The following is a 12831-nucleotide window of genomic DNA, read 5'->3' as shown; positions in this document are numbered from 1 at the left end:
TCGTCTGTCTGTGTGTGTGTGTGTGTGTGTGTGTGTGTGTGTGTGTGTGTGTGTGTGTGTGTGTGTGTGTGACAGGGTCTCATTGTGTAGTCCTTGCTGCCCTGGTATTCAATATGTAGAAAAGACCAGTCTTGAACTCATGAAGATCCTCCACTTCCACCTCCTGAGTGCCGGGATTAAAGGCCTGTGCCACCATGCCCAACAGAAAGTCATCCTAAAGAGATTAAGTGGTTTTGTGTGCGTGTGTGGATCATGTGTTGGGCTATTCACCTTGAACCCCTCATTCTCCCTTTATCTTCCCCATTTCCACTGCTCCCCTTTGGTTGGGAGCTAGACTGACCCAGGACTTTCTCAGAAGCCCTAGTGAAAGGACAAAGGAAGTGTTAGCTCTGCGTCCTGTCCAGGAGTGGACTTCCCCCTGGACGTGGTTATCAGTCCTAGAGCAGCTGTGTCTGAGGTACCCCATGTTCTCCTCACCAACATTGTCCGTCTGACCTCTGCTGACCTTTCTTGTTTTACCCTGTAAATAGTATATAGGATACCATTTTTTTAAAAATAAACTTGCTTGGCATAAGTCGTCAACTTATGTCAGGTCAGACTTCCCGATCCCAGCTATTGCTTTTGTCATTTCTATTCCTCGATCCCTGGTGCTCCCACCCCACACCTCACCATTAGGGACCCTTATTTCTGCAGGCAAGGGTCACCCTTGGCTCTCTTAAGCAAATTCACTTGTACTTTCAAATCATATGTATGTCTATATACATGATGCATATATGCATGTGGTTTTATATAGCTACATAAACTCTAGAAATCACAAATGAGGGAAGCCATATATTTGTTTTCTGCAACTGACTTAATTTAATAGGATGCTCTGTGCTTGTATCCATTTTTCTGCCAATGACATTTTATTCTTTTAAAAATATATGTATACTGTTTTAATTCATGTATCACTGGGTTTATGCCTCTGTGTGTATGCATAGGTATCCTTTAAGGCCAGAAGGAGGTGTTTGATCTTCTGACTCTTGAGTTACAATTGGTTGGAGTCACCTAATGTGGGTGCTAGGAACTAAACCCTAGCCCTCAGGAAGAGAAACAAGTGCTCTCAACCACCAAGCCGTCTCTGTAGCCATCATTTTATACTTCTTCGTGGCTAAAAATGTGTTCTACATATACAATTTTTATATTGTACTTTTATGATGTATATTCACAATATCCTTCCTTATTCGTGTCTCTTGAAAAAAAAAGTCAGCTTCTTACTAGAGGAGGAAGGGACCAGACACCCCACACACTAGGTGGCAGCCCCTTTTGCAATGCCCTAGGATACCTGGGCCTCTCTGCCAGGATCTTGTACTCTATTCTCCTCCACCTCCTGGCCCTGGCCCCAGGTTGCTGCTGTAGAGCCTGGAACAGAGGGCTGGAGTGACTTAGCTTACACAGGGCACTGGATTGCTACTTTCCCCATTGCTCTGGCCAAATATCTGACAAGAAGCAACTTAAAGAAGAAGGATTTACCACGGCTCATGGCCCAGGGGATACAGTTTACACAGACTTATGAGGAGGCACTGGTTCCTGTCTGGCAGCAGAAGAATGCTTGCTCGAATCCTGGTGGATAGGAAGTAGAGAAAAGGGAGTACCAGGTCTGCTGGTTTCTTCCTCTTACTCCACATCTGTTTCCTGGTCGTGGGATGGTAGTATTAGCATTTAGGGAGGGTCTTCCCTTCTCAGTTAACTTTCTCTGGAAACTCCCCCGCATGCACCCAGAGGAGTCCCTCACTAACACCCTAGGCATATATCAATCCAACCAAGTTGACAATTAAAATTAACCAGGAAGGTCCAGAAACAGGACGCTATTATCATCCTTATAAACATGGCTGGAACCAAGATGGATGGAAGCAAGAAGAGGCAGCACCATTCTCGAAAGTTCAGAGCAGCATTGCTTCAAGTTCAGCAATTGGCTTGGAAAGTGCTCCTGCCAAAAGCCAGATCAGACCAGCTGCAGACAGAGTGGAGGCAGGAGAACCTGAGACAGGACTGCTGGAGCCCCAACTTCCCTTCCCAGCTTCCTTTCTGTGGCTAGACGGTGAATGGTTGGTGGGATCCTATCTGCATTTCCCACCCAGAGACTCAGCTCCAGCATGAGCTCAGTCATCTAGCAAAGGTAGCGAGGGCTGTCACTTCCAAGGGATGCTGAGGAGGACCCTGGGGTGTCCAGACAGGGAAGTGAGCTGTGAAGAGATGAGGTTCAGACTGACTTCATCAACATGGACCAAGACGTTGGGCAGTCTGAAGCCAGGTGGTTTATTGTCAACATGTTTAAAATACAATACAGCATGGAAAAAAGCTTTCTGGTGTAATATCATCCCCAGTGCTTTGGAAAGACAATCCTGTGCGCCTAACATTCCTGATTTCTCTGGAGATCTGTGGACACAAGGATCTTCGCCTGTGCTCCCAGCAGGATGCTAGACAGAACCATGCTGAGCAGGGAGGCAGGATGCTCCCGAGTTCCCTGCAACAGTAGGCAACTCCTTGACCCTGCTGATTACCCTGCTGCCCTGATATCCTGATATCACCCATTTGTTATCCAGGGTCAACACACAGGGAGGCTAGGTCAGCTGTCCAGCCCTGTGGCCAGAGCTTTTATTAATTCTTATGTACGGTATAAGCCACACCTCTTTATGCATTTCTATGAAATGGGGGCTGTATTCAGTGGTGGGAAATGGAAACTTCTAGAAAACAGATTCCTGGCTATAGATTGGGTAGAATTCTGATCAGCCTTCAAATAGCCCGTTTATTTATCACCTATCTATTCATCTACTGATCTTCTATCCACAGAATCCTCATTGCTTCTCTATTCATATACTTCCATTCATTTATCGTCTATCCACCTATTCAATTGTTCCACCACTCATCCACCTGTTGATCTTTCATTCATCTTATCACCCATTGTTTCTCTGTCCATTCATTGATCTTCTGTCCAAGCACTGATCAATTCACACATTTCTATTCATTATCCCATCCTCTTCTACTCATATACCTAGCTGTTTACCTTCTATCCATCCATCACCCAGTCAGTCATCATCCATCCATCCTTCCTTCCTTCCATCCACCATCCACCATCCATCCATCCATCCACCATCCATCCACCATCCACCATCCTTCCATCCATCCATCCATCCACCATCCTTCCATCCATCCTTCCATCCACCATCCACCATCCATCCACCATCCATCCTTCCATCCATCATCCATCCATCCAATTATCTGTGCCAGTTCCTTCATCTCCTCCCTGTTCTTTTTCTCCTTTCTTCTTCACCCTTCTCTCTTTCCTACCTTCTGAGGAATATTTGTCTAGAGTCTGCTTTCTACCAAAGTTCTTAGATATAGCAGCCTTCTTCAAAGCAAAACACTTCTCAGGATAAAACTTACTTGTTCACTGAGTCCCTGGTCAGTTCCTCAGAACCCTGAGTATCCTCTACATGAGGAATTCTGTTCTGATTCCAGAGAGGAGTAAAGAGGGGAGAAGAGACAAATGTCTGGGTCGACTGCAGCTGAGAAACTCTACTTTATGTGAGATGTCCAAGCCTCAGACTTAAAGATGTAAGTCTTTGTGTTATATTTTATAGTTATAACATCTGAGATCATATGAAAACATTCTATTGTAGTGGTCTCCCTGCTTTCAGATTCTTGTATCGTAGTCGATGTTCCTCACCATAGCCAGAGGGACGTTTCTTTTTTACACATGTTCACATATGTACATACATGTATGTGGATGCTTTAGAGGCCAGAAGTTAATGTCCAGTGACTTCCTCAATCAGTTTCCACCTTATCTTTTGAAATAGGGTCCCTCTTTGTCAGTCTTGTTAGCCAGTGATCTCCTTAGATGCTCCTGTCTTTGCCTCCCTAGCCTGGGAGTATAGGTGTCAGCTGGTGTACATGGCTTTTACATGGGTGCTGGAGATCTAACAGCTCCTGCTTATGTGGCAAGCACTTTACTGACTGAACCACCTCCCTAGCCCCTCAGAATGTTCTTTCCTGTCCTCCAGTCCTCTGCCTGGACTCACAAGAAGGAAGTAAAACTCCTTAAGATGCCTCAAAAGGACTTTCATCACCTGACACCAGATGGTTCTTTAGACCCTTGCCCACCTCTGTCACATATCACACATGTATACAGCACCAGAGCTATCTACAGGTTCCCTAGTATCCTATAGTATTATTTCCCACCCCCTGAGTGTGGCCATCCCTCAATCAGCACTCCCGTCCACCACCCTGCTCCCTGTATAGACTTTGACAGTGCTTATCCATTCACTGCCATGTTCATCATCTTGTAATTCACTTGCTCAGACTGCTTTTTCCTATCAGGTTGCAAGCTGCTGAGTGAGAAGACTGAGAAGTTCATCTCTGGGGTCCTGGGTTGAGCTTTTAGAAGGCACTCAATGTGAATTTGTAGGGTGGGTGGATAGATAATGGGTGGGCAATAGATGAAAGACTCTTTACAAGAATAGAGCAACCTTTGGATAGGATGATTAAAATGGGCTCTCTGCTCCTCCCTGCTCCAGAGACAGCCGCATCTTCTCGTGCAGTGCCAGCCTCATCCCGCAGACAAGATGGTGAAGGTCAGTGTGAACAAACTTGGTGCCTGTTTACTGGGGCTGCCTCGTGCTCTGCATTTGGCAAAGTGGACATTATTGCCATCAGTGATACCTTTGTTGACCTCAACTACATGGTCTACATGTTCCAGTATGACTCTACCCACGGCAAGTTCAACGGCACAGTCAAGGCTGAGGATGGGAAGCTTGTCATCAACGGGAAGCCCATCACCGTCTTCCAGGAGCGAGATCCCGCTAACACCAAATGGAGTGACGCTGGTGCTGAGTATGTCGTGGAGTCTACTGATGTGTTCACCACCACGTAGAAGGCTGGGGCTCACTTGAAGGGTGGGGCCAAAATAGTCACCATCTCCACCCCTTGGGCCGATGCCCCCATGTTTGTGACGGGTGTGAACCATGAGAAATATGACAACTCAATCAAGATTGTCAGCAATGCATCCTGTACCACCAACTGCTTAGCCCCCCTGGCCAAGGTCGTCCATGACAACTTTGGCATCGTGGAAGGGCTCATGACCACAGTCCATGCCATCACTGCCACTCAGAAGACTGTGGATGGCCCTGCTGGAAAGCTGTGGCATGATGGTCATGGGGCAGCCCAGAATGTCATCACTGCATCCACTGATGCTGCCAAGGCTGTGGGCAAGGTCATCCCAGAGCTGAACGGGAAGTTCACTGACTTGGCTTTCTGTGTTCCTACCCCCAATGTATCCATTGTGGATCTGATATGCTTCCTGGAGAAACCTGCCCAGTATGATGACATGAAGAAGGTGGTGAAGCAGGCATCCAAGGGCCCACTAAAGGGCATCCTGGGTTACACTGAGGACCAGGTTGTCTCCTGTGACTTCAACAGCAACTCCCACTCTTCCACTTTTGATGTTGGGGCTGACATTTCTCTCAATGACAACTTTGTAAAGTTCATTTCCTGGTATGACAATGAATATGGCTACAGCCACAGGGTGATGGACATCATGGCCTACATGGCCTCCAAGGAGTAAAAACCCTGGACCACCCACTCCCTGCCCAGCAAGGACACTGAGAGCAAGAGAGAGGCCCTCAGTTGCTGAGGAGTCCCCATCCCAACTCAGTCCCCAACACTGAGCATCTCCCTCACAATTCCATCCCAGACCCCATAATAACAGGAGGGGCCTAGGGAGCCCTCTCTACTCTCTTGAATACCATCAATAAAGTTCACTGCACCCACAAAAAAAAGATGATTAAAATGTCTGTGTACCAGGAAAGAAGTCAGATGGCTTCCTCCTCAAAGTCCAGATATTTGTGGAAAGGATGAAGCTGTGGCCTCTGTCAGGCAAATCGTCCAAGCCAAGAACAGGGAACTGCTTCTTGACTCATTTCCTGTTTCTTTCTGGATAAAAAGGTCCTTGGGGAGACAGCCATTGAGATGTTCCTATGCCAGAGGTGGAGATGAAGGAGACAGAGGTTCCTGATGCTCACTTCACGGTGGACAAACAGAACATCTCTCTCTGGCCTCGAGGCAAGTGCTAGCTACTGTTCCATGCCCACCTGGTGCTTATGCCCACCACTGCTCTTCACGGATCCTTAACAGACCTCTCTGTCCCTTCCAGAGCCTCCTCCCAAGCAGGACCTGACTCCAGTTCTAAGGAAACCTCACTGTATCTGTGCGGCCTTCATCTGTCTGGCGTTGGTGCTGGTCACCTCTATTGTGCTTCAGGCTGTTTTCTGTAAGTCACTGGACCCTGGGGATCCAAACCTTTTTGCTACAGTCCTTGGTGTCTCAGGTCTATGACATTTCAGGAACTTTCCTGATGTTTCTGGAAGCTGGCCTGCTACCCTAGGGGGGAAACCTTATAACTGGCATTAGAAAATGTCTGTTCTCAGGGTACTCTTTGGTCTTCAGGAAAAAAATCACTAATCTCTGCCTTTGACTCTCTTAGCTTCCAGTCACCCACAGCTCCCAGACTGTGGGATTTAAAGCTTTGTGACTAGCTCCCAATAGGGAGCTTGATGACTCCCCATATTGCTAGGTACTTACTAGGTACTGGTTCTGCACTGAGCCAAGCCAGCAAACCTCCCACTCTCCATACTCCCTTGTCTAGGCAAAGAATAGGTCCACACTTGGAGGCTTCTTATTACTCTTCTAGAAGTTTCTTAGCCTCTGCTGTGGTCATACCTTCCCTTCTGCTAAGTCTCTAGAGAGCATAGGGAGAAATGTCTTCGTTTTTTATGGCCTACATGCCTGGTCTCAGATTCTCAGCCTCACCCTTCACTGACCTTGATCTTATCCTAGACCACTAGTCTTGTCTCTTCTCTTATCTCCCACCTCTCTCTTTTTGTTTGAGACACGGCCTTACTGTGCAGTCCTGTCTGGCTTGAAACTGAGTAGATCAGGCCTGCCTGGAACTCACTGATCTCACTCTGCCTCCTGAGTGCTGGGAGTAAAGGTGAGGGCCACCCGGCCCTACTGTTCCTGACTTCTAGCACTTCCTTTCTCGTAGGACTCTTTTAAAAAATATTCTTTTCTTTTGTATATGTATGTTTTATATATGTATGTTTTATATATGTTTTGTATATGTATGTTTTATATATGTATGTTTTATATATGTTTTGTATATGTATGTGAATGTTTTGCTTGCCTGTTTGTGCGCCACGTGGACTGGTGCCCTAAGTGTAAAGAGTGCACCGGACTTCCCTAGAGCTGAAGTTATAGTCAGTTAGGAGCTGCCACATAGGTTGGGAAGTAAACCCAGGTATTCTGCCAGGATAAGAGTTCTTCCTGCGGAGCCATCTTCCGTCCCACAGGACTCCTTCGACAGTTATTGGTTAGCTTTGCTTCCTGTGTCTATGAACTTAGTGGAGTAAGAAAGATAGGGCCAAGAAAGTGCAGAAAGAGTTTCGTGCCCCTCCCATATGCTTTGGAGTCTGCATGTACATGCTCCCACTCATGGCCATAAAGCAGACTGTGGGCAGACAAGGGAGGGGTGTCTTCCCTAGCTGGTGGTGGGGTCTTTGACAGGAGATGGCTGGGGACTAACTCATAGGCTGAGAGGGAACCTAGAGATCGAGTTTTGAGGGGGTGACTAAGGGAACTCCTTTACCAAGTTCACCCAGACCACACTGAGGAATTTCAGGGCTGGGCTTTCCCTCTGCTTCTTCATGAGGACTCTTGGTCTCCTCCCTGCCTGTGCCAGCCATGATGCTTGGTAGCGCCTGATGCACACTTGCTGTATATTAATGCGTAGATGGGGAGTAGATGGCCTTGGTCCTTTATGAAGCTTGATCCTTCAGCTTCTCCTTCCTTTGGACAACACTCCACCTCATGGCTTAGGAACCCCTCAGCTGACTCTCTGACTGTCTCAAATCCAGATCCTAGGTTGATGGGCAAAATATTGGATGTGAAGAGTGATGCCCAAATGTTGAGAGGTCGTGTGGACAACATCAGCACCCTGGGTTCCGATCTTAAGAGAGAAAGAGGTCGTGTGGATGACGCTGAGGTCCAGATGCGGATAGTGAACACCAGCCTCGGCAGGGTGCGTTCTAAGATCCTGTCTTTGGAAGCCAGCATGAAGATAGTCAGCAATCAGCTCCAGGTATTAACAATGAACTGGGGAGAGGTCGACAACCTCAATGCCAAAATCCCAGAGCTGCAAAAAGATCTGGATAAAGCCAGCGCCTTGAACACAAAGGTCCAGGGACTGCAGAACAGCTTGGAGAATATCAACAAGCTGCTCAAAGAACAGAGTAAGTAAACAGATCGTCCAGCAGGCTGACCAGAGGCCACAAGCCTCTCCCTGTCTTGAACAGTAGTGTGGGTCTTTACACTAAGGTGCAGAACATAGAGGCATTGGACGTCTAGTCTGACATGGAATTCGGTATCATCTGGAAAATAGCCACATATTTGGTTTTGAGTGAGAGTTTAGTAAATATATAGTGAACCAAAAATAGAAGAATGGACAACAAATGATGGGTGAATAAATGATTGATAGAGAGAGTCGCAGGTGATAGATTGATATAGCAAAATGTCAAATTGGGCATTAAAACCTCTAGCAGAAATCGACTGGGGAGGGCCCACTGAGGCCCTCTGAGGGATTTTCTGAGAGAGTCCCTGAGGAGCAGAGGGTCCCTCAGGGTAAGGCTTCCAAGTAAAAGAGCAAGCAGAAGCTGAAGGTGACACCATCAAATCAGGGGCTTACAAACATCCAGCCGAAACTGACTGGGGAAGATGAGGCAGTCAGCTGGAGTTCCAGGTTGAGCTTTCTCTCTGTGGCTGGACTGTTCTGTACTCTTCCCTCCTTGTCACAGAGGCAGGGGCCAGCCTGTCTCCAGACAGAGTGGGCAGCTTCTCACTGAGCTCACATAGAGACATTTTACCAATTGACATATGCTACACCTGGCCTCTACTGTGCTGGTTCCCGTGATGCTCATTACTGTAAGCCAGGGCCTGGGCTGATGGTCCCTGTGTTCCTGTCATATCTCCCTTCCCTGCCACTGTCCCTGTCTAGTCTCAGAGGCTCAATTCACAAGTCTCAGACTTTTAGGATCCCAATGGAAGGGCCCCAATCCTTGACACTAGAAACTCAAGGTCCCTAGAGCCAGGACTCGCTCACTTCTGTCCCCAGGATCTCATCAAACACCCCATCCCATCAGGACAAAGCAGAACCCAGAGCACCGCAGTTACCTCAGCCCCTGTTTTCCAGGTGACATTCTGGAGATGATGTCTCGAGGCTGGAAGTACTTCATGGGGAACTTCTACTACTTTTCCCGCACCCCAAAGACCTGGTATAGTGCGGAGCAGTACTGTATTTCTAGGAAAGCTCATCTGACCTCAGTGTCCTCAGAATCAGAACACGTGAGTGCAATCATCCAATCGCCTGGCTCTGTGAAGGGGTCCTTAAGGCTGGGCACTAACAAAAATTCCTCAACTGTGCATGACCTAATATGTATGGTGCGGGGGTACGTGAATGAGTGTATGGAGTTCCAATGCCTATGTGGAGACCACAGGAGGACATCAAATGTCCTGTTCTATCACTGTGTTGCATTCCTGCATTCCCCAAGTACTGCCTAACGGGCCAGCAAGTTCCAGTGATCTTCTGTCTCTGCTGGGGTTCGATGTAGCTGGGATTGGAAGGCAGATCCTCATTCTCATGCAGCAAGTAGCCTTACCCACTTGGTCATTTTATTATCTCCCCACCCTCCCACCCCCAGAGTTTATTTCTCATGTATATGACTCGTCTTGCAAAGGATAGCAGGGGTCTGCTTGACATGGGTATCAAGGACCTAAGCCAAAGGAGGCTTAATGTCAACAGCACACATCCGAAGTTGCTGAAGCAAGGGGCACAGAGAGCATCGGCCGCTAAAGCTCCTGCCCTCAACTAAAGTAGAATTTCTGCTCACACGCCCGGGGGGGGGGGGGGGGGCCCAGGCACATAATCGCTAATAGCTTCAAAGAGGGCCAGGAGGGGGCGCTCGTCCCACATGCCAGAAAATAGAAATTCTTGTGAACCAGATACTCCAGGACCTAGTAAGCCTCCTTCCTGGCGGTGCAGACTGTAGACCAGGCTAAGTGAGCCAAGAGACAGGGGGGTAAAGCAGGTGAAGGCCCAGGTCTGTTCTAGCTGTGTCACAGTCTGCCGTCAAACTTGTCCCGGAGCCTTAGGGAATTTTCCCAGGCCTCACTTTAAGTGAATTGATGAAATAGTGCCGGGAGGATAATGGAGGTTGTCAAGTGTCCGGCACAATTAAGGGTTCATGTAATTTAGGTATTGCCATTCAGTCAATTCCCTTGATGTCCCTGTCTGCAGCTCAGCTGACTCTTCTGCCTTTTTTTTTTTTTTTTGACAAAATGTCTCATTATATAATTAAGGATGGCCTAGAACCTTCGGTCCCTTGGCCTCAGACTCTACATTGCAGGGATCGCAGCCATCTGCTGCTGTGCCTGGCAGACGGAGTCTCCTATGTCCTCCAGCCCCTCACTGGAAAGCACAAGTTCCAAGTCTGTTAGTTGATAAACTAAGCAACGAGGAATTGGGAGTGGGCTCTGGGTCCAGGAAGGGCACTGAGAGAAGACGCCGCACCCGTGAATCTGCGACGCTCATGGGGCATTGTTAGATTCAGGGCCGCCGCTGTCCCTAAGTGAAGAATGCCCAGTGATACCCAGAGGTGCAGTGGAGGCTGGGCCTCTGCTCACTTACTCTGTGCTCCCCACAGGAGTTTCTCTACAAGGTAGCAGATGGAATTCCACACTGGATTGGACTTACCAAGGCAGGAAGTGAAGGGGACTGGTACTGGGTGGACCAGACATCATTCAACAAGGAGCAAAGTAGGAGGTGAGTGAGTCTGTTCCGCCCTCCTTCCCAGCCTGGCTTGCTCCACGGTTCCCATGAACACAGGGCTCTGCTTTGTCCTTACCCTAGCACACTGGAGTGGAGCTAACTGTTTCTGCTCATTCTGTACCTGGGGCCAGTTAGGGACCTCTGTGTCTTATGGGGCTTGGCAGCAAGCCAGGCTGGGGTGAGGATCTGACCCAAGTCTAGGCCTATGCAGTATGGACTCATGAGAGCCTTGAGAGATGCAGGCCAGGGGCACAGCAGGGGGCTTAGAGTTGAAAGATTACTTAGATCTTCTTAGGTTTGGGAGCTAAACCTTGCAATGTTCTCACCCAGGACGGAAACCGGGGTCAACATAACTCATCATAAGTTTTTAAAATTTATCTTATTGTGTGTGTACATGATGGGTGTGTCACATGTGTGTAAAGGTCAGAGGGCGACTTGTCCAGGTCTGTTCTTTCCTACCGTGTGGATTCTGGGGATCGGACTCGGGTTATCAGCTTTACTTGCAGATATCCACCATGCCATCTTGCTGGCCTCTAAAATAACCAATTTTAAAGACAGCATCTCATGCTGGCTCGGGCTGGCTTGGAAAGTTGCTTTGTAGCCTAGGTTGACCTTGAACCGCTGATAACCCTGCCTCTACCTGAGTGCTTAGATAAAGGTGTGTGCCACCATGGCCCAGTCTGTTTGGTGCTGTGGATAGGATTCAAGGCTTCCTTCATCCTGTACAAGCATCCTGCCAGGTGCACAGAGTGTCTTTCTTTCTTTCCTCACGTGATAGGTTCTGGATCCCAGGTGAACCCAACAATGTTAGGAACAATGAACACTGTGCCAACATCAGGGTGTCTGCCCTCAAGTGCTGGAATGATTCTCCCTGTGACAATGTATATTCTTTCATCTGCAAGATGCCCTACATCCGAATGATCACATGACAGGCCTGACCTGAACTCAGCATTGCTGGGACAGCAGTGATACAGCTTGCCCAGATGTCTCTCCCCCTGATGCTCCAAGATTGCTCTGCACCAAATGGTTTTCTTGCCCCAAAATTGTCCCAAACATACGCTGGGGTCCTTCTGTCTTTGCTGGCAATTCTCGGCTCCTGGAGCCCTTGGAGGAGCTTGGGTTAAATGGATGAGGACCTGGAGAGGATGTAGAAGTCCTCGCTTCCCAGGTGAGGCAGATCAGTACCCCAAACATTTTGTTTAGACTTTCCTGATCCTTCTAAGAAGCCTAGGCTGACCATATAAGAGCTACATTCAAATATGACCAGTATTTGAGGAGGCAGACATGCCCAACCTAACTATAATACAATTTATACCTGTATTAGAACACCATGTGGTACTCTCAAAATATGTCAATATGTTGTTTTCTTGAGCCTACTGCAAATAAATGTAAAGACTTACTGCTTCTTGGTGTGTGTGTGTGTGTGTGTGTGTGTGTGTGTGTGTGTGTGTCCATCCGCAGGGCCCAGAAGAGTGTGTCCTGTAGCCTAGAGTTGGAGTCACATGTTTACGAACAACCAGATATGGCTGCTGACCTCCAAACCCTGGTCTTCTGATAGAGTAGTAGGTGTTCTTAGCTGCTGAGCCATCTCTTCAGTCCTGGAGATTTAAATTATAAGATAAAAGAACAAAATATTAAAAATACGTAGGAAGGCTGGAGGTGTGGTTCATTGGGTAAAGCGTTTACCTGGCATGGGTGGCCGTGAGGCTAATCTGCAGAACCGCAGGGCTGGGTATGTTTGTGTATAGCTGTGATCCCACACACAGGAGGTGGAGGCAGGAGACTCACCAGTTCAAGGTTATCCTCAGGTCCACAGTGAGTTTGAGGGCCATCCTGGTATAGAGGAGCCTGTCTTGAGAGAGGAGGCTGTTTGCTTCAGGATAACCAAGCAATTGCTTCCGTGTTGCTATGAGGCT

The 12831-nt window shown here is 48.0% G+C and overlaps 1 protein-coding gene and 1 pseudogene across 1 annotated transcript; both read left to right on the top strand.

Annotated features, from left to right (window-relative positions):
- Window positions 1-4687: 4687 nt before the first annotated feature.
- On the top strand, window positions 4688-5602 carry Gapdh-ps70 (Glyceraldehyde-3-phosphate dehydrogenase, pseudogene 70; annotated as a pseudogene).
- Window positions 5603-6003: 401 nt separating this feature from the next.
- Window positions 6004-12316, top strand: Cd207 (CD207 molecule). Its single transcript, NM_001427630.1, has 6 exons — window positions 6004-6099; window positions 6191-6307; window positions 7950-8324; window positions 9281-9432; window positions 10791-10909; window positions 11694-12316. Exons 1-6 carry the CDS (start codon window positions 6015-6017, stop codon window positions 11842-11844), a joined length of 999 nt encoding a protein of 332 aa, NP_001414559.1. The 5' UTR covers window positions 6004-6014; the 3' UTR covers window positions 11845-12316.
- The last annotated feature ends 515 nt before the right edge of the window (window positions 12317-12831 follow it).

Source organism: Rattus norvegicus, chromosome 4 (assembly GCF_036323735.1).
Source record: "Rattus norvegicus strain BN/NHsdMcwi chromosome 4, GRCr8, whole genome shotgun sequence".
NCBI classification, from domain to species: domain Eukaryota; kingdom Metazoa; phylum Chordata; class Mammalia; order Rodentia; family Muridae; genus Rattus; species Rattus norvegicus.
The sequence above is the reverse complement of the archived record's forward strand: the minus strand, read 5'-3'. Positions and strand labels throughout refer to the sequence as shown.

What these genes read in the sequence shown, in the direction of transcription:
- Cd207 (NM_001427630.1), top strand. Translation starts at nt 6,015, where the DNA reads ATGCCAGAGGTGGAGATGAAGGAGACAGAGGTTCCTGATGCTCACTTC. An exon ending in TGTGCTTCAGGCTGTTTTCT is followed by an intron (nt 6,308 to 7,949) that starts GTAAGTCACTGG and finishes TCTCAAATCCAG; the next exon opens with ATCCTAGGTTGATGGGCAAA. An exon ending in AACAAGGAGCAAAGTAGGAG is followed by an intron (nt 10,910 to 11,693) that starts GTGAGTGAGTCT and finishes CTCACGTGATAG; the next exon opens with GTTCTGGATCCCAGGTGAAC.